This window comes from Lathamus discolor, chromosome 3 (assembly GCF_037157495.1).
Source record: "Lathamus discolor isolate bLatDis1 chromosome 3, bLatDis1.hap1, whole genome shotgun sequence".
NCBI classification, from domain to species: domain Eukaryota; kingdom Metazoa; phylum Chordata; class Aves; order Psittaciformes; family Psittacidae; genus Lathamus; species Lathamus discolor.
The window spans coordinates 104968408-104990512 of record NC_088886.1 but is presented as its reverse complement, the minus strand read 5'-3'; the positions used below and the strand labels follow the sequence as shown (position 1 = coordinate 104990512).

General features: G+C 38.8%; 1 protein-coding gene across 2 annotated transcripts in view; it reads left to right on the top strand.

Annotated features, from left to right (window-relative positions):
* CTNNA3 (catenin alpha 3) overlaps nucleotides 1-18852 on the top strand; it is a 505620-nt gene extending 486768 nt beyond the window's left edge. For both annotated transcript variants that reach the window (XM_065670947.1, XM_065670948.1), the window contains 3 exons: nucleotides 4272-4406; nucleotides 16476-16754; nucleotides 18192-18852. In XM_065670947.1, the coding sequence (XP_065527019.1) occupies nucleotides 4272-4406; nucleotides 16476-16754; nucleotides 18192-18209 (432 nt within the window). In that variant the 3' untranslated portion in view covers nucleotides 18210-18852. The remainder of the gene's footprint in view (nucleotides 1-4271; nucleotides 4407-16475; nucleotides 16755-18191) is intronic.
* The last annotated feature ends 3253 nt before the right edge of the window (nucleotides 18853-22105 follow it).

Here is a 22105-nt window from a genome sequence, read left to right as displayed (position 1 = left end):
CTGGAGCTTCCTGCAGGCTTGTCTGCTGCCATATGTTAGCTAGGTGTATGCTATAGCCGAGGGATTTGTGCACTGCAGCACAGACCAGGTCTGGCGCTAGCTCACAGGTCAGCTGCTGTGTGGGTTACCAGCTCCTCAATGTACAGTGGTCTCTTGGTCAGGATCAATACATCAAGGCAATGAAATGTTAAAAGACTTCCAGTCTGGAAGTGTAGGGATCAATATGAAACATCCATATTCTGTAGAACCAGGGAGTCTCCTGACTTAGCTGATTTCATGTACTTCAAAAATATTTACCTGAAAGTAAAATGAAAAAGGCATCTAAAATGATAAGCTGATAAATACAATGCAAGCAGATGTGCCAAAAAGATGTTTTGATTACAGGATCATCTTACCTAAAAGCTTGCAGTTAACAAATAATTGCAATAAATAACATATTTATAGTAGTAGGTCTGTGTGTCATTATACCCAGTATTAATCACCATAAAGACAGCTTCACATTCTAAAGAAATGCTACAGACTTTGTTAGCGAAAGGATGAAATTATAGTGAAGCAACAACAGCATTGCTGTAATCAGACTTTCCTGCAGAATTGTTTGTCTTGGCACTGCTGTGCCAGTGGCTTTTTCATTTGGACTGTTGAATGCTGGTTTCACTGTGATTTTAATCACTGCACAATTAATCAAATCACATGGAAGTTTCTGTGGATATTATCTCTATTAGGTAAAACATCGCGGCATATTTTGGATGCAAGTCAGTTCTGATCCTGTTGTTATGGAGAGCCCTTGTTAATACCCCACTGTCTTAAATATGTATGGAAAAGAACCTTGCATAATTTGCCAGGATCTCTATCTAAGAATGTGAGGCATTAAACTGGTAACCATCAATTACCTTTGGGATGATTAAACTCAGAATTTATTAACCGTCCTTCTGTTGCAGCCTAGTGTTTGGTTTCACTAGTGAGCAACTTGTACCAGATGCTTCTGAGCAATATGTAGAGGATTCCTTAAGAACTGTCCTCTCTACACAGTACATTTCTTTCTAACATCTGTTTAAAGTTGATTTGGATACCCTGTAAGTTTTTTTTTAGTACATTATCCTGCTAAAAATAGCACAGAATTCTTACCTTTACCCCTGTAAATGCCTCTTCTTTCTATTGTGTTGGTCTCTGCCTTGATCATATGCTCTTGCGAAGTTTCATGGGTAAAATACATAAAAATGAGCACACTTAGTCAGACCCTGTAGATTCACCTAGGTCGATGTCCTGTTGCTGACAACAATCAGTAGTGAATATCTTCAGAACTTGGCGACATAATGGCATGCATTTCATGATTCTTCCACAATATGGTTTTCCAACCTCCAGCAGCCATTCAAGAGTTTACTTAACTGAACCTATTTTTGATGCACTTGATACATTAAATAGTCCTTGGTGAGATTTTTCATTAATTTGTCCAGCAACATTTTAACCTGTGTAATAAACTTTTAGTATAACCATCCTGCAACAAAGATTTCTGCAACTTAACAGCAGTGTTAAAAGCCATCTCCTTTTGTTTTGAACTCAGGCTAGTCACTTTTAACGACCTCTTGTAGTGGAGGAAAGAATACCTGTCTTCACAAAAATCTTTGTTGTCCTTCTTCTGTTTTTCTACATGCCTTGTAGTGGGCAAGGGAGAGGAAAGATACATCATCTTCTACTACATTCTACTACTAGGCAGAAAAGTTGTGGGTGTATCACAGAGTTGTACAGTTGCATAATTACATTTCAGAAGTCTTTTCCTAATAATGCCTAGCATTTACCTTTTTTGAATCTACTGAGCACTGAACAGTGTTTAGATATTTTGGTTTTGAGCGGCAGTTTCTTGGTCTTTGATGCACGTCATCTTTAGCATTCCTAATATGTTACACATTTCTTCTCTATATGGTATATAAGTAAGATAGATAGTAAATGTGACTGGCCTGCCAATATTATGATATGAGAGAGTACTATATACTAAGGTCAAATTATGCTTGTCTCTGACATTCTGTAATTGACATTGTCACTATTTGAAGTGGATGAGACACTATTTAAGCACCCTGTCTGCCCATCTCTTGGGTTTTTCGTGGGGGGGGGGGAAGAGATCACACTATATTTAAGAAAAAAAAAAAAAAAAAGAAAGCAGAGGAGCAAGCGTCTCTCATTGCAGGAAATACACCCTGTTTTTATACAATTAATTCTGATGCTTAAAGGGATTACAGTTGCCATTGACTGATAGGACAGATTTTTTTATTAATTAAATAAACAATGACTATTCCAGTTTTCCAAGCCGCCTAAACTCTCTAAACTGAGATACTAATATTTAAATACTGGTTTGTGCAGTTCTTAAAGCAGTGTTGAGTAAGGAAGAAGCAAAGGCATATTTTAGTATAATTTTCTGTAATATGCTAACACTTTGAAAACATCACATGTAAGAAAGAGACGATGTCAAGAAAATTTTCTATTTTTCTTCTAAATCTTGCCAAAGTACAGAAAACATTTTAGTAAGGGATCTAGTAGAACATGAGGTAGGGACTGACATTTCATAGAATCATAGAATAGTTAGGGTTGAAAAGGACCTTAAGATCTTCTAGTTCCAACCGCACTGAACCATGTCACCTAAGACTGTCCAACCTGGCCTTAAACACTGCCAGGGATGCAGCATTCACAGCTTCCCTGGGCAACCCATTCCAGTGTCTCACCACTCTTACAGTAAAGAATTTCCTCCTTATATCAAATCTAAACTTCCCCTGCTTAAGTTTTAACCCGTTACCCCTTGTCCTGTCACTACAGTCCCTGACGAAGAGTCCCTCCCCAGCATCCCTATAGGCCCCCTTCAGGTACTGGAAGGCTGCTATGAGGTCTCCACGCAGCCTTCTCTTCTCCAGGCTGAACAGCCCCAACTTCCTCAGCCTGTCTTCATACGGGAGGTGCTCCAGTCCCCTGATCGTCCTCGTGGCCCTCCTCGGGACTTGTTCCAGCAGTTCCATGTCCTTTTTATGTTGAGGACACCAGAACTGTACACAGTACTCCCAAGTGAGGTCTCATGAGTCAATTTAATTCATATTAAGTAAGTAATTTAAAATAGTTCATCCTACTCTTCGTTATTTATTATCTTTTCCTAACTCTAAAACATGGACTGCTTTGTTTTACCAAGCATAGCTGCATGAAGACTGGAATTATCACACCCCCATTTTAAACAAGTATCTTCAGCAATGCCAGTAGTTTAGGTACAGTATTTCATGAATTAAATAGAATTAGTGCTTTTTCTTAATTGTGGTAGGCTTTGGATTTAAATCCATTGGTCGCAATTCCATAAGACTCAAAGAGTTTAAATAACTATACAAACCAATCTATGGCTGTTGCCACTGCTGTTGGTGGGAACATGTCTTTCTTAATACACAAAGCTGAACACAATTTTCCATCAAAAGGCACTAACCATATTTCTAATGTAAGTATGCACACAGGCTAAAAATATGTCTCTGGAAAACTTGTAGGGATCTATTTATTATTTATCATGCTCACTTTTTACAGCTGTGGTAGCATGATAGGGACTTGCCATTCAACTTAAGATCCCTTACTTTGCCAGAGCAAGCAGCTTTAGAACAAATGCTTAGCAGGCCTTAAGTGTCTAGCCTGGTACTCACAGAACAGTATTTCCCTTCCCGGTACTCCAGGTATTTAGGGGTTCAAAGAAATGAGGGTGGAAAGATGCAATTTTTATAAAAAAATCCTGTGCTATTAAAAGTATTGAAATTGGTGTTTTCTGTAAGACATCTTTATTGTCCTATTCCCACTGTTACAGAAGATCTGTGGATTGAGTTGAATAAATTCTGGATGGAATACAAAAAAATAGATTGTACTAAAAATTAAGCATAATTTCCTATAAATGTTAACATTGCTCTTGTAGGTATCTTCTTAAAAAGAAAGCATAACCTCTCAGGAGTTGAAGGGAAAGTAACTATTCCATACATTAAAGAATTTGTTTAGAAATATTCCTAAGGCAAGCCCAGCACTGTTTAAAGAAAAAAAGTTAATATGGGAAAGTGTAGGATTATTCTGAACTTCTCCAATTATTTTGTTAAAAAGATTCACAAGAGGAATGAACTGTGATCTGACACAGCTGCAGTGAAAAACAAGGCTAGATTGGTGTACAATTTGAATAATCCTCAGTGAAATATTAACATAATGTTTCAGACAAAATTTTGTATCAGCAATTGCTGAAATGCTTTATTAATTGTTCTTTTCCTAATCTTCAGTGTCCGGACCAATCATGCAAACAGGATTTGTTGGCTTACCTGGAACAGATCAAGCTGTACTCCCATCAGCTTAAAATCTGCAGCCAAGTTAAAGCAGAAATCCAGAATCTAGGCGGAGAGCTCATCATGTCTGCTGTAAGTAGAAAAATGGCATAAATTACTCTGTCAAGGAAAATACATCTTAAATTTCAGTTGTGCTTTCCTGTGCTTGCATGATGTTCCACTGTAGCCCTGAATCGCTTGCTTTATTCCTCACTGTTTTTTACACTGACTTGACACAGAGCATGAGGCACTGAAACATAACATTGGTGGCTTAAAAGGAGTAGTAATCACTTGCAGTTATTTTTCTTTTAAATTCTCAAAACATACTACTCTTCACTATTACTCTGGAGTAATTTGATATAAGAACTGTAACCCATTTTAAGATTGTGGCCCATTTATTTACATATATGGAGCATGTGTGTCTGTCTGTACCCAAAAAATAAATCCCCAATAAATCCCCAGATTCACTTCCAGCTCAGAAGAAAGTGATAAAAGACACTCTACATCTGTATAGAAATAAAGAAAATTAAAATTAAGAGCAAGTAGTCTGAGCAGATTTCTTGACTGTGCATTAATTTAAGAGTCATTAGCTCCATTACAACTAAGTATCATTAGCAACAGAACATACATTGTTTATGATTTTGTGGAACTTTTCTGTACTTGTCCTCAGCACAAATCTGATCCCAGGCATTCATATATTATCCATTAGCGTTATTACTTGTAGCATATGGGATTATGATTTCAAGACATAAAATCTGCTAAATGGTACATAAACCAGATAACAAAATCTTCCCACCCCACATTCTTACTATTTAAATACTTCGCTTTTTATGATGACTTCACATTCACATAGTATGGAATGAATGTATCACTAAAACTACTAGTACATTTTATACAGTTTATAAACTAATCAGAAATTAAGGCTCTACAGCTGATGTAAGATCTGAAACATTAATTTCTGTAGGCCATTTTTATTGGTACAGTCAAATGAAAATTCAGAGGTCGTATTTAAACCTCATGCAGAACTTACAAGTTAGTAATTTTGAATTGAATGTATACCTTCTGAAGCAAATACTTATTTTCACTGGGGTTGTAAATCAAGTTTAGCTTCAGTATGTTTCTTCTTCCTTTTACCAACAGCTGAATGAGCAGAGTGGATTAATAACGTCAACTCTTATTGTTTCGTGCCCTCTGTGCATACATCCTCTGCTGTCAGTGCTCTGAACTTGCCCATGTTGTCTTTAAACCTACTTCCAATGGTCCTACACAACAGAAACCCATGATTCCCCCTGTGCTTAGAGGCTTTGTTTCAGTACTTTGTTCTCCCCTCACCTGCATATAAGCTGTTCAAGTGTTTCTTGGGGTACTAATGCTTTTTTACCTCAGCTTCTATGTTTCTAACATTACCCCTGATCATGATAGACAGACAGACAGAGACATACATAGATGGAGTGAACCTCCCCCAAAGTCCACAGCAGCTGTGCAGCAAGAAACAGTGGTGCAGATACTGACTGCTCAGTCTGTGCTGGCAGGCTGTTGGTCACCCACTTGAGAGCCAACAAGTGTCTGTCTCTGTCTTTTTTTCTCTAGGATCTCTTATTTGTGACTCCTTTTTCTTTATGCAGTCTCTGGTTTTGTGACCTGATAGAGATTTATTATTTGTCTTTGGCATTTTTATGTCTCCATGAAATTTGGAAATTAGCTAACTAGTAATTTAGAAAGCTACTGGAGGACTGAAAAATTAGTAAACGGACAACACAGATAAACTTTATTCACTTACAAACCTAGTTAAAAGATACAGGTTATTGCACATCACAATGTATATCTGATTTGAGAGGTCCACTATGTCAAATTTGGATTCACAAGGATCCCTGAGCTACAAAAATCTGCATACCACCTGGTACACACCAGCTGTAATTTTCCTGGTCCTGTTTCCATTATTGAGTGCAGCTGATTGGTAGACTTACTGCAAGAAATTTCAAAAGCCTATTTTAGTTCTTCCTCTTATTTTCTCCCATGGTAATGACAATCGCATTTTTTTCTTTACCATTTTATTGTAGGATTACACAATAAAACTAAACTAAAACTAAAAACCCAAACTTAACTTCATAATCCCAGAGGGATGACTATAGAGCTTAATCCTGTTTCAGGGAAGGAGGATTAGGTTAACCTAACCTGTATGTAAGTGAACTATTTGTATTTTACTTGCTTCTATTTTAGGAGAATATGGGAGTTAAAAATATGTTGTATGTCTGCAGTGATAAGCAGAGAGGGACAGAAATTCACTACTAATACAAAATGGCTGATTGAATTACTTTTTTTAAAACCTGGAGCAAATTCTGGTTTTGAAAGTCTCTGTGGGGGCTTTAGAATTTGATCGGGTAGGTTAGCTGGCCTTGAAAAAGGAGACAAAACGGTATTCTGCATAAGAAAGCACGGAGGTTCTCCTTCCTTACTACAAGATCTGGGAGCATAGTAGGGAAAAAGCTTTATAGAAAATATGTGAACAGAACATGTGTCCTGATTAGCTGTCAGGTATCTGTTCAGGCAGCTGAGTTTTACCCTTTGGGCCAAAAGGGGTTTTTATAGTTTATGCAACACCAGTAAATCTTCCAATTTTGTTCACACAAAATCAATAGCAAATCTCTATTTCTTAAGGAGTCAGAACTGCAGCTGGAATAGGATTATATTCTGCCCAGTCCTTACCTTCTCTCATTCCTCTGTTTCAGCTAATAAAGAATGAGAATCAGAGAAAGAGACACCAGGCATGAATAAGGAAAAAAAGAGGGCATGCCCTTGCAGATAGTAAAGCTATCATTATGTATCATGAAGTAAAAATATAAGGATACCGGAAACTCCGTCAGTCCTCTGGATAGTAAAGATCTAGCTAGTGAAAAAAAGTGTATTAGAAAGAGCATTAGGAACTAATTATTTTGCTTTCACTGTTTCCCTGTGATTTCTCTGTTCTGCACCCATGTACATGTATGCTTAAGACTGAACTACCTGATTCTTGGTCATCTCTCAGATGTCTGTCATTGGCTCCTCAAAGTTCACTTTTGTCATCTCGTCTCCTTCACGAACTGTGATAGGGTATGCAAACAGAAGAGCTAAGGAGGAAAGCTCCATTCAGATAGTTAATATCAGCTTCCAAGCTGGCAAGTCAGCTATGCTGTACAAACTGAAAGTGATTGAGCAAAAGCTGGCAACAGACCACAAATCCACACATAAAAGCATTGTCATACGGATGCCAGATAGCACTTATGTCCATTCTCCACTTCCCTTTCTCCAACTGTGCACAAGGATCTCGGATTTACATCAGTCTTGAATTTTGAATTGTTTGGGGTTTTTTTTTCTTACAAGAGTAGCAGTTCATGAAAAAAATGCTCTATTGAAGTCTAAGGACCAAGTCAGAGGAAAGAATAGGGGGGATGAGGAGCAGAGGATATAGTCTATAGTTCTATCACATATTTGTTGATCTTTAAAAGAAAGAACTGTCATCTTGAAATAGAGCTAAATTGTAACACCTGCCTTACCAATGTCATCTTCTGGATGAAGCTATGGAGAAGAAAGTAAAGTAGACATAAAATGGCATTACACATTAACCTGATACACTACTATGTACAATTGGTCAGCAGTGCTACGGTGTAAGGCCACCCATGTATCTGTCAATAGGAAAATGTATTCTTATGGATAGATAGAAGCACTGTACTTAAGGAGGTGCTGGTGACTGCCAGTGTAGTTCAGTTTGGGACTTACTGCCATGACAAAAAGGGCATTATGCATACAAAAAAGTACACTGTCATCTAGAAAACACAGCTCATAATCATTCATTCTCTAGATCACATTATCTTTGGTTGTTTTTCTTCTGTCCCCCTGTGTCTTCCCTGTAACACTCTTCTGACAACCTCCCTTAGAATGTTTCTTACTTAAATTAATACCCCTGCCATATCATTAGTGTAAATAGGCCAGTGTAGCTGGGCAGCTGGAATGCTGTGGGAGTATCCAGCTGATACTCCTCCTAACTGTTCTCCTCAGTTAATGGTTTTTTTACTTCAGTCCACAGAATGTTGTAGTCTCTGAGTATAGTTATGTGGACACTTGCCTGTCTCACTGCCCTTCCACTACCTTCATTCTAGCCAGTGGCACAGTAATGCTCAGCCCCCCAGTTATGGTGGTTATTAAAGGGTTTTTGCCTTAAAAAGAAAATGGAAATCTGGAAGAAAGAGTTCTCAGAGTTACAGTATCACTGAATTTGATAAATGTCATGGAAAAGATCTCTCAGGTTAGCCAGCACTACTTGTGCACTGAAGGCTGTTTCACTCTATTTTTCCTGCAAATCATAGAATCACAAAATATCAGGCTGGAAGGGACCTCAGTGATCATCTGGTCCAACCTTTCTAGGCAAGTGTGACCTAGACTAGATATCACAGCACATTGTCCAGCTGAGTTTTAAGTGTCCAATGCTAGGGAGTCTACCAAATCCCTGTGGAAATTCCAATGGCTGTTTTCATTGTGAAAATCTTCCTCCTATGTCCAGGCAGAATCTCCCCAGGAGTATAACTTCTACCCATTACCTCTTCATTTTTCCCGTGTGACTCCTTGTAAAAAGAGGCTCTGTCTTCTCTGTAGCCACCCTTTAAATACTGGAACATGGTGATGAAGTCTTCCTTAAGCCTTTTTTCCTCAGGGCTGAACAAACACAGTTCTCTCACAGCCTTTCCTCATAGGTCAGGCTTCCCAGTCCTTTGATGATCTTTGCCGCCCTTCTCAGAATCCTCTCCAGCCTTTCCACATCTTTTTTTTTGTAGAGCAGGGACCAAACCTGAACACAGTATTCCAGGTGTGGCCATACGTGCACCAAGTATAGGAGGATAATGACATCTTTATCTCTGCTGGTGATGCCCATGTTGATGTAACCCTGCATCCTGTTGGCTCTCTTTGCCACAGCAAAAAAATGGGATGAATCAAATGCATCATTTGATTCATCTTTGATTCTTCCTGTTAGTATGTCAAGAACCAGACTTACTTAAACAGTTACGTAAGTCCACTTTTGTGCCAAATGTAGATGCTTTAGTACTTCTAACTTTAGGCTTGAAGGCTGTATTTAAATGTCTGTTTCACTTAGCGAGTTACCACTGAGTTCCTATGCCAGTTAAATCAAAAGTTGCCTGGACACTATTCCTATGAACATGTTTCAGCTTTGAAGGCTGTACCATAGATAAAAAAAAAGATGGAGTCAAAGCTATAAGCTAGCAGGCAGAAAAATACAAGGTAGGATATCTGTAGCTGCCACCAAGCCTTTGGCTGACACAGCGCCAATCCTTGGATATCCCAGAAAAATCACATCTTGACCAGTATCTGAGCAGCTGGCAAGCTGCTCAACACCTTTGTTACAGTTGGGGGTTTCAGTTACTGCTCGAGTGGAGTCATGCAGCAAGAGCTGGCATTTTGCTGACCTTGTGAAGAGCTGCCCTTTTGGCAGGGGAGGAGATGGAAAGTGTGCCTTCCAATTTGTTTTAGGGTTTCTGTTTAGGTTTGCTTTTCCCTACTAAAAGAGAAGTAAAGGTGGGCAGAATGGCTTCCTAGCTTCATCTCCGGTAATACTGAGGAATAGGTACAAGAGCTGGACAACATGCTGGCAGTCACACTGACTGGCTTCTGTAACAGCCCTCTTGATTTATTAGAGGTAGACAGTTTGCTCCATTTACTTCAGCACTACTGTCCTGCTTTCACTGCTGTGCAACCTTCAGTTAAAAAACTTTACTTTTACCTTCTTTAACATCATAGCTGCTATTATGACAAAGCTGATGCCTATGTGCCAGAGGCACAGCTACTGCTCCTTGTTCAGCCTGTTTGCTTCTCCTTGCTGGTATTTCTCCGATCTCATTGGAAACTTGCTGTTCAGTTTGTTTGAACTAATGGTGGAAGACTATTTGTAGGGCCTTATGCTATGCACAGAATTATTTCCTATATTGGTATTTGATTCTGAAAATACTAAAATGCTGATTTTCTTAGAGTTGATGTTAACTCCCAAGAGCTGGGATATTATATTAAAATTGTCTTTTAGTGAGAGTTGACAGGAATGTTTCACTGTTTGGGTTGGGTTTTTTTTTAATGTAATACGACTACATCTGTCACTGGTTTTACCTAGTCTGTGCTGGTATGTGTGTATATAGAACTCCTGGCCTATGGAAGCAAAGCAAGGGATATATTTTTTTCCTGTTAAGTACTCACAGAAAGCTCAGTTGCTTTCTACTGAGAACAATTAAATTAAAGCAGCAAGAAGTGTTACTGGTAATGTACACTACAAGACAGTTAACTTTTCCTAATAATAATTACTTTGCTAATTAGCAAAATCAGATTGTATTTTACAGTTCTTGGCCTCAGTGCATGTAAAAGATTATTGCAGCAAGCACTCAATTTCTTCACAAACTAAAGTAACTGATGGAAACAGCAAGGAAAGGATTTCTAGTAAATCATTTCTCAAGGACCTGTGTTTTAAAAAACAGTTTCATTTATTTAAAACCATCCTGCCAATGAAAGAAGGCAGGACTTGGGAGGGACTGGGCTGACCGCCTGCCTAAGCATACATTCCATTATGGTGTTTCAGGAAAACAGTTTTACAGTACTTAGTGTAAGCTGTTTGTCATTTTAACTTGGACACAGGGCCTGGTCTAATTATAGCACTCAGTTTCATTCTGTGAATCCTACATAGCCTGAAGCAGATTCTGGTAATGGTTATTTAGTTCATTAGATTCAATTTCCTTGCCTGAAAAATAGGTAAACCAAAAGAGAACAAATGCCAGATACCTTTGAGGTGTATAACATAGTTACTAGATAAACTGACAGGCATAGATGACCAATAGCATATTTTTTAGGAAAACTCATTTCATTGAAAATTAACACCCCCAGATTACCCACCCAAATGGTGAGGCAGATTTCCTGAGGCCAGTTGCATAAATTGGATATATAAAATAAATAAATCTCTGATATCCCAAAGGGAGAGAGCACGGCAAAGTAGAGGTGAGCAAAACACTGAGGGAATATTTTCCAGTAATGGGAAAAATTAATTGCAATGGCAAGTCTCCCTTTGCCTTATTGTATATCATAGAATCATAGAATAGTTAGGGTTGGAAAGGACCTTAAGATCATCTAGTTCCAACCCCCAATATATACCTATATATATATATATGCACCTATATATAGGTATATATACTTATATACCCCAATATAAACCCTATATATAACCTGTATGGGGCTGAATCCATGATAGGTTTTATTTATCGCCTGGCAGTTACATGAAGAAACATGGTAGTGCTTCCAACTCTGGAATTTTTTCCTGTGCTTTCTTGAATACCCATCTTCTAGACTAAGATCTCCGTTTTCATTACAATGAAGTTATCACAGTTCTGGGTGGAGAAGCAACTGTGGAAATATGAATATCCTCAGCTCAGAAAACAAGGCAAGTAACTGATGTTAAAATCCTGGCCCAGGCCAAGGAAAACTCCACACGTTTTCAGCTGTCAGGATTTCACTCTTGATAATGTATCTGGTTTGCATTGTTCTGCTACTTTTAAGAGATTAAATAACTTTATTTTATATAGCAACCTTGGACTTTTATTTTATATGGCAACCTCAGTGAAAGAAACACAAAATATTTTACAGCAGCAAATTGTTACACATAGTAAAAAAGTGACAGAAAATGAAAAGGACAAGGTAATAAGTACTCCTTACCTAAAATGCAGCACTACTCAGATGCTTACTGTTCTTCATAGTTATGTAGAATTTATTTATTTTCAGAAGTAGTTGTCAAAGAAATAAAGATTCAGTCTTAGTCTCACAGTATCATGTAACAAAGAAAATTTGTTTCTAGGAATGTATTAAAACCTAGAGGTTAAATTAGGATTAATTTTTAATAACTGGCCTTGTTTCCAGTAGAATTTTAAGTAAGTTCAGAGTTCAAACATTAATTATTGTGTGTTTGATAGTCAATTCTTAGTTTTCACCTGTATGAAAAATTAAAGTCTGGATGAACTGTAAATAGGACTAAGGAGATTGTAAAGAGCCAATTGATAAATCTGTGCTCCAATAGTAAAATCTCAGTTCCCTGCAAAAAAAAATGAATGCTCACAACAGATCAATCAAGAGTATCCCAACTGGGGTTTGAGCAGACTGGTGCCTTACGGATCAAGAAATGATTTGTGAGTATTGTTTTGCATAGTCTCTCACAGCTTTATTCCAGGAGGCAATTGTCTGCCACTTGTTTATGTCAAAGAGACAGCATCTGCAAATCTTTGCAAAGAATGTGAGCGGGAGACTGACTTATTTACAGGCTTTGACAATAAGGAAATTCTCCATTTGTTTGCTACGGAAACAACTCCTACTGACACCTGACAAGGCAAGCATTTCTTGGTACACTGAACAGAAAATACTTTGACAGCAGAAGAGTTTCTTAATATTCTAAATCATGATTCTCTTAATCATTCTGAATATTAAACAAAAATTACTGACCATGTAGTTAAACTTCTTATAATAATGGATTGCTACTGCTGCCAAGACATGAAATTATTTTACAAAAATGTGAAAAATATGGTACATGTAAACAAATTGGAAATAAAGTTTCAGAATTCATTTTTTTCTGAACTCCCTTCGGTTTTGTTCTTCAGTGGAGTTAATTTACTTGGACATCGAACTCATTACAGAAGAGAAATGCGAGTGCTGGAGAGGAGGGATTCAATTTCAGCATGAGTGCTGATTCTTGGGGAGAGAAGGGCTGGGCAGGGTTTTTTTTTTTTTTGTTTTTTAAAAAACCCCACTATCTTTAGATCTATATCTTCTGTGTTTCACCACAGTGGTTATGGAATTGTTCTGTGTTTCTTTTGCAATGGAAACCAGTACTGATGATATGGCAAAAGATGCTTTTCCCCACATCCTTTAATGAATTACCGTCTTGACTGACACAGTCAGACCTGTGAAATGTGGAGGCGGGAATGTTGTGTCTTCATGTAAAGTGCCAAAAGAGCAAAAGTGGAAGTCACCCAAAAATAAAACAGCTTTTAGTTTGGGGTTTGTTTGTTTGTTTTGCTGGTGAATCTTCATGCACCACTTGCTACACATTGAAGAGACCACTTGCTACACGTTGAAGAGTTTGCAGCTACATGAAATGAGCTTAAATGCTCAATGAATATGTTATCAATCTTTCATTTATGCCGTTTCATTTCATCAGTTTTCCTAGATACATTATGAGACCTTGAAAGCCTGTTGAATATCTGAGATAAAAGCAACCAAGTGAAGAAAGTCCCTGAGTAGATTAGATTTATAGAATAGATTTACACCAAACTCTATAATATTAGTGGCATTGAAGTATAAAAACAGCTGCTCCCTAGAGACAAAAAAGATGACACATATGGCCTGACTCTTACCATCTGCGGTATATGTCTAATAACGTCTTCTGAAAGTTCTGAAATTTTTAGTGCAGTTTAAAAAATACCTTCCCTCTCTCTTCCATTAATATTCACATTTTCTGTATAGAAGTGAGACCATGTGAGCACTAGAAAACTGAGGGGGAACCTGGACACTAAGACACTGCAAATAACATGGCTAGCCTAAAGGGCAGCATTATGTAAGTCTCCCTATATTTCATTGCCTACGCAGAGATGCTAAGAGCAAAGTAAAACCAATGGCAGTTACTGCCTGTTCTGACATACACCACCTACCTCCCATTCGCCCCTGCCACTGTGGTAAGTAGCCAGATCCCTAAATTAAACAGCCTTGTAATGACAACCTCAGCAAAACTGGAGGCCCATTAAGTAAGTTTATTTATTGTTTATAGTAGATATTATAGTTTAATAAATAAAAATACACTATCACAGTGGTGTGGTGAAGGAGCTGTGGACTGCTGCACAGCCACGACCATTCTGTGAAAGGAGCTACAGATGCCAGAATGAGGTGATAACTGTTCAGTTTCCACAGGAGAGGAAAGGCAAGTTGTAACGGTCTCCTGAAAGGATTCTGCTTTATTAGCCATATTTCACAGTATAAACTACAGTCACAGTAAAAACTGGATGAAATTTTGGGACAACCTTTATCCTGCCTCGATGCTGCTACCAATTTCATGTAGAAGCTGCAAACGTATTTCCTCCCAGTGTAACTCTTAACTCCAGGCAACTTTAACAAAGTGGAAGGATTACAGAAACTGGTATCACCGAGAAACTTCATGAAAAAGCCTGCCCCTTAAGCCTGTACACCTGCTGCCATAGAACCAAGACTATCTTTTCTTTTGCCTTCTCAGGTATACAGCAGCTTCATAGTTGGTGTTACTACACAGCCAACGCTAGAAAAGTGTGTATGATGCCACCAGTATTGACTGTTGAGGGAGAAAAAAAGCTTATTCAAAGGCTCTTTAAGAAGCTGTCAGGATCATAGAGGCATCAGCTGTTCTAGAAAACAACAGATAATTGAAATTTTGGGACTATGTACACATGTGTATGCATGTGTGTCTGTGTGTATAATTCTCTGGTTAGCATGAAAGAAAAGTTCACATGAAACTTGGTCTGTCTCCCTTTCTGATTCCTTCTAACCAACCAAATAAATAAATATTACAATAGTGAACATTCAGCAGCTTGAAAACTGGACAGGACATCAGTTCATGTGCCAGTGTGCTAAAGCTGCACTACTTGGCAGCCTCCTTAGAAAAATGGATATGCTGGAGACTGAAGATTTATCAGGAGGGTAACGACAAAGCCTCTGAGCAGAACACCTTACTGGCAGCCTGGAGGTTATTAACATGTTTAGTTTAAAAGCAGCATTTGAAATAAGCTTTACGTTGGAGGTCACCGTGTGCTTTGAACTTCATGTCAAATCATATGACAGTAAATATGTTGTACTGCTGAACTTAGCAGAGTGGCTGGACAGCCTGCTCCACAGAGTAAAGTTTATACATCACAGGCCCCAAATATACCTACCATCTTATGTTAAAATACTACCATGCAAAGATTGCATGACTATTATACAGTGCAAATCCCTTCTAAAAAAGCTCACATGCTGCCGAAAGGAATGAACTTTAGAGGCCATCTGGTAAATTTTACACCTTTTCTCAGTATAGAGATAATTTCAGTTTGTCATCACACATATGTGCATGTTATTTTAGGTTTTGGAGGGTATTAGGGTTATTTCTCACTTCCAGAGAGCAGCAGTAAACATGATAATAACCGGAGGGGTTTTTCTGCCAGTTCAGAGGTGTTTCCAGAATGCGACTAAATCCCATCCCTTGCATTTTTGTTGTTGCCTTATTTGAATTTGGGTGTATGTGTGCAAAGTCTCACACAATAAGCATGACAGACAATAACACACTCTTCTCACCTGATCAATTCATGTGACCTGGCAAAGGAGAGAAGACCCTGAACCTTTCCTAAAAACTCAGTTTGCAAACCTGCATATTGCAAAAGACAGGCTGGATGATTTTCAGGTCTAATTAAATGCACTGTTTCTATGAGTATTGATGGGAAAACGCCTTTGCTTTAGCACTTGTATGCATATGTATTATGCTGTTGAAGATGATAGTAGGTGATAGGGATTAGTTTGTTAACGCATTCTGCCTCTTAGGTTGGCACTCCTTAAACAGTTTGAGAGGCCACAAAGTTACTGCGATTTCTGTGTGCTATCTGGCTGATAATTACCCTTAAAATTCCTGACAGCTAAGACTACCTCCAACAGCTCTGACAAAACCAGCCACTTCACAGTACCCCAGCATTGCTCAGGAGCATGTGTGAGAGCCTGGAATGTGACAGCAGCAGCTCGAGACTTTGCCTAGTGCTGATACAAAAGAAGTAATGGATCACATTTTCATAGCTCTTTGAGCTGGCTTCATTACTCATCAGTAGTAATAGCAATGAGACCCTGCAGACAAGCACCATAAATTCACATTTAAAAAAGGAAAACAATAAACATTATCTACATAAGCATTTGTATTCCACCAGCACAAATTTCTGTATATCACTTTAAGTGTGAGCTGTGGAACGTGAACATAAACACACCAAGGGACAACGAAGAAGTTAGGGTTTGGTATGGTAGCCTTACTTTTTAACTGCTGTTTATTCCTGAGCATATTGAATTTAAAAGCAGACTGGCTTCCTAGGCTAATGTTTCTGTTTCTTCTTACAGTTGGATAGTGTCACTTCACTAATTCAGGCAGCCAAAAATTTAATGAATGCTGTGGTACAGACGGTGAAGATGTCATATATTGCATCCACAAAGATTATCAAGATTCAGAGCCCTACTGGCCCACGACATCCTGTTGTCATGTGGAGAATGAAGGCTCCAGAGAAGAAGCCCCTAATTAAAAGAGAGAAGCCAGAAGAAATCTATGCGGCTGTCAGGAAAGGTTCTGCAAAGAAGAGAATACATCCTGTTCAAGTCATGAGTGAATTTAGAGGCAGAGAGGTAGTCTGATATTCTGCCATGTTTTGGTTTCTATCTTGAATTTATGATCTTTGAATTTTCATCTTTTCCCCACTTATTTAATAACTATACTATACTAATGTTTTGCTTTTCTCTAAATCTGTAAGATAACACTTAAATTATTTGAAAATGCTTTTGTATTCATTAGAAACACATAGTTGAAAAAGAAAATACTCATCTTGCAGTGACAAACTTATCATGGCTTTATACTGGCACATATACTGGTTTTCAGCAGAGCACTTTGAGAGATACATTATGGGACAGTGCAGTAGTTGGAAAGGAGGATGCAATCTGCCAACCTGCCCAAAGTTGTACCATGTTCACTAGGCTTCAGCGTTCCTTTACCAGGGATGAATGTAGGCACTATTAAACTCCGTGTGTTTCATGAGATACAGCTTTTCAAACGTGCTGTTGGGCCAGATCCTTTATCAGCATCATTATACCATGATCAGATCAGCTGGACTGCTTGATGCTAGCTGAGTCTAGGCTCTCAACTTGTATCTAGATTTAAAGATCTGAAGATCTCCCCTCATCCAAGGCCCAGTCTTAGAAATCTAAGTTTGAAAATTTTTTATGTTCTAACAACATGGATATAACAACGTAATAACCAAAAAAACCCCACAAACCTGACTGCAACATGGCAGTAATAATACCTCTTTAAAAGGCCTTTTGAAACATTAAAATTAATCTGCGTTCCGCTTCCTACTCTATTCTGTGAGCACTAATAAATCTGCCAACTCTTACATTTGGAAATTCAGATAAATCAGATGTTAACAGTAAAAAAAGTAATCACTGCACAAAAGTGTGAAATAAATCCTTATTCTGAGATCAGTGTGTGAAATACACATACACCTATCCTGAATCTTAGGAATTATGAGATTTTTGCAAGGTAACTGTAGTGACTTAAATTCTTATGACAGTAGAATCCTAAATGCATCACTGTGCCAGTAAGCAGTCTGCTGAATGGCGGTGCTGTATCTCAGCGTATATACTGAAGGTAAGTGCTGTTAGCCTATGGTAAACACCAGGCTTCTGTAATTTTCTGGCTTCTGTAATTTTCTGAAGTTGTTTGAATCAAATCCACTTCAACTGTTTTTTTGGTTGTTTTTTTTTTTTTGTTGGGTTTTTTTTTTTGGTGAGGAATCTAACCCCTCTGTTCCCTGCCATGTCACTGAGTTTTTCCAGACTGCGCTTGTTACTCAAAATGTCTGGCTTAGCAGTTAAGTAGATCCTTTTTGTATTTGCTAAGATGAAAGTGCTCAAATGCCAGAACTTCATGATGGTCATTGGCTACCACTATGAGGTGGCTCCAGACGATAGGCTGCTGCTCCATGTCATTTATTACCTTGTTTGGCACAGCAGTGCCTAGCACAATGTGGGCAGCAAAAATAACCATAAACTCCATTTATCCTTTTTCAGGTGCCACTATATTTTTAAGCTCAGAACAGAAAAGCAGTATAATTTCTAGGCTGTTGGTTAAGAAATCTCATGAAACATACAGCAATCATGAATTAAAAATTTTACAGATCAATACTTCATGTTCCCTAACTTTACTATCTGTTAAATGATACAAACATAGAAGTTTGTAACAAAAAGTACTTTTTTCAAACTGAGATTCCCTCCAGCTTGTTTGCATCAAGATCTTTGTACCATGTATAGGTCTTTGCTAGTCCTCTTGGGACTAAAGAGTGGTAACCAGCTAACATTCAAGTGGAGCAGGCAGAGCTAATACACAGCAGGTTGTATCATCTGCTTTCAGTAGGTCTGCTAGCAGACTGTCAGAGCCAAGATAAAGATTCTGTTTGGTACAAAGATCGGGAGAGCATACACTGCTGTCACACTTTAAAGCCAAAACCTCCATGCCAGATTCTGGCCCACTCCCTCAGACTACCTATGTCCCCAGCGATGTTCAGGTCCAGAAGCCAGCAGAAGAGTTCCTTGTTTTGGAAGGGTGTTACTTTCTTAATAAATCCTCATGTCTCTGGGTTACACCTTTGATATAGGTCACCTTGACCTCAAATGTCCGTAACTAATAGCTTATTTTCACATTATTAATAAAAAGCATTTGCACCACTGAGAAGATGTCTTCTAGTGTTGTGGATTTTTTATTTTTCTTTGATGTGTCTCTTTACTGGTCTCTCAGACAAGTGAACATCCAGTTCAGAAGTCTGTCAGGTTTGCCCATAGGGGTGCCAGTCTTCCAGCTCACTAAGTGTATGTACACTTAGTCAGGTCTAATTGAGAGTTTTCCTAGCATTAGTATCATTAAAGCACAGTTTGTTGCTTAATTTAATGCTCCTTCCTGCAGTGTTACTTACTACTGTCTTATTGTGGCCATACTCAATAGCCACTCTGATCTCAACTTTCAGTACTATTCCTCTTACATTGAATATATTGGGCAAAAAACCAACCTTTTAAATGAACAAGAAAATACACACTGCTGTTTATTGAAAACAGCCAAAAGAATGATGAGTTAATTGTATTGAGACTGCTTTTTCTTGGCTAAATTTCAAACACAAGCGAAAACATTACAAGGTAAAGTGTATTCCTGTCTCAAGGGGCAGAAGGGTAAGAAACAAGTCCTGGAGATGTAAAAAAGCCCACCATAATAGCTCATTACCCCCTCTGTAGCCTGCAAAGTAAGGAACTACCACTTCTATGCCACTATCAATAATGCTAAAGGAGGATGTGCTGCTCAGTAAGTTTTATTCAAAAGCAGCTACTTAATTCATCCTGCAGTCTGCTCTCATTCCTTCTTAGCCCCAGTTTTCAGAGTATAAGTTTTCACTCCACTGTTGCTTGCCTCTGTGTTTGCATAATGTCCACAGCATATCAGTGTGTCCCTTGAAACTATGCTGTTAACTGTAGCTTTGCAACTTTCTCACCTCAGCAGCTCAGATTTTTTCACTAACTTGCCTTGTCCTCTCCCCATTAGAGAGCAAAGTTCGATGGACAACTGAAGGCAATTTTAGGAAAAAAACCCCAGCAATCTGTGAAGCACTAAAGCCTGCGCTAGATGGTATTATCATTGTTGACGCACAGCAGTACAAGAGGCCACATCCATGCCATTTCCACGAAACCCAAACCTGTTCAATTTTTATTTTTTTAATAAGCAACTTGATCGTGTCACTTTGCTCTCACTGCTTTAGTACTTAGTGATGCTGAGCTGTAAGCAGGTTGCCCAAGAAAGCTGTAAATGCTCCATCCCTGGCAGTGTTCAAGGCCAGGTTGGACAAAGCCTTGGGTGGCATGATTTAGTGCGAGGTCTCCTTGCCTATGGCAGTGAGGCTGGAACTAGATGATCTTAAGGTCCATTCCAACCCTAACTATTCTATGATTCTGTCATTGCAGACTGGGTTGCGCATAGTTTGCTGTTTGTCCCAATTCCTTCCTTACTGCCCTGACTTAGTGAGCTGCTCCCAGTAAGTAATGAAAGCCCTCTCATCTCTTGGGCCCTGAGGAAAATGTAAAACCACCTGTCCCTTTACCTCTGCCCACTCCTGGAGCCCTGCTCTTTTGCATGGTTCTGATGTAATGGATTGGCCTTTTTTTTTTTGAGGGAAAGCTGGGAACAGGTTGCACTAACCCTCTCTGCACTTACACCTTGAGCTCTGGGGTGAGCAGTGAGTTTGGTAAGCAGGGGTGGTACTTTTTTCAGAGGATGTGGAAGTTGTTGAAACTCCAGACAGAAGGGTTTGTTAAAATGGTGCTGGACATCTTGATCTTGTACCTGAGACTAGGACCAGCACTTCGGATTCAGCAAGTGAATGGTGCCTGACCTCTGCCTCACAGTCCTGTGACCCCCTGAACCCCAACAGTCTTAAAAAACACACCTCTCTCATCCTCCTGGTCCTTGCCAGCAGCTCTTGGTGGACACCTGAGGCACAAGTGACTCTTCCCCTACTCTCTTCTGCGCTCCCACCTCCATTCTTATTCTACAGCTCTGGTTATACACAACTGTTAATAAACTGCTTCCCCTCTAATAGCCCACTAAAACCACAGGAGTGCTGGGAAAAGGAAGTTAATGTAACAGAAGCAGTCATCTGAAATTGTCCAAAACCATGCAATGTAAAGCGTATTAGCAGAGTAATTAAATATCAAGCACATGATGCTATATGCTTAATTTTTGTTTTCCCTGGGAGGCCATTGGAACTGGCTTACTCTTTCTCCTAAGATGGTTTGGGTTGTTTTGTTTTCAGAACTACTTCTTAAAATTATAAAAATGCACTAGCACTTTTGATGAAATATCTCAGCGGTTTTGTACTGTACACTGAGAAGTATTGCTGCAATGAAAAATACCACTTTTCAGTTAATAAACTGCAACTCTGTGGAAACTTTCTTGCAGTAAAGAGAAACAAAATATATCCAAAGCAGAAATGGCTTAAAAGTTATATAAACACAAAGCAGGAAAATGCTTCAAAGACCCTGTTGTTTACTATCAACACAAGAAACTTGCTGCTGTGGTCAAAGGAATTGAAAGCTGAGGGTCTAAGTTTTGAATCCAGGATACTATAAATAGTTAAGATGAAAACTAGAAATATTTAAGATGAAAGCTTGCAATGCATGAGATGGAGCTAGTGATTTTATTTTTAAGGGGCTTTTTACAGGATAGGAAATATTCACATTCTGCTTCCTGATGGTGAAAATGACTGCATTTAAGCATGCCGGAGACTACAGAGATGCCTTGTCATGCAGGATGATGTTTCCTCTGGACTCAAGTCTTCTATCAGCCTGGCCATTTTAGAGCCTTTGACTTTTCTGCTGTAGTTCTCAATTATTTTTACAGAAGACAGAAAGTGATGTAACAGCAGCTGAATATAATCATGTAGCCCATGAGCAATGGGGCAGACTGCCTTTTTGGCACTGCTCTTTCAGGGAGGCAGGATGTTAAGGGAGCTGGTTCTCTCTGCTCTAGCAAGCCTGCTGCTAGGTGTTTTGTCTGCTTAGTTCCCAGAGCTCCCTTACTAGATGGAAACACAATAGGAAATTGCTCCCATGCTTTCAAAGTACAGAACAGAGCACCATGCTCTGTTTGCCCAACTACCCAGCATGGCTGAAGGGATGGAAGAAAGGAAGAAAACCATCCTGTGTTTTCAGCTTCTCTGGTAGAGAAAGACCATCATTCAAAGGAATGATTTCTCCTGCAAAGGACAATTTCCCTGGAGTCACAGTTTTACAAGGACCAGGGGAAAAAACAGAGATTCTTTTCCACCTTCCTATCCCTCTATGAGCCCACTCTATTCCTCTGTTTTCTCAGTCTTAAATTGCTCCTAAGCACAGATTATCTAAGTATAAATTTTGCATTATTCACCCAGCTGTTATTTTACAGCAAC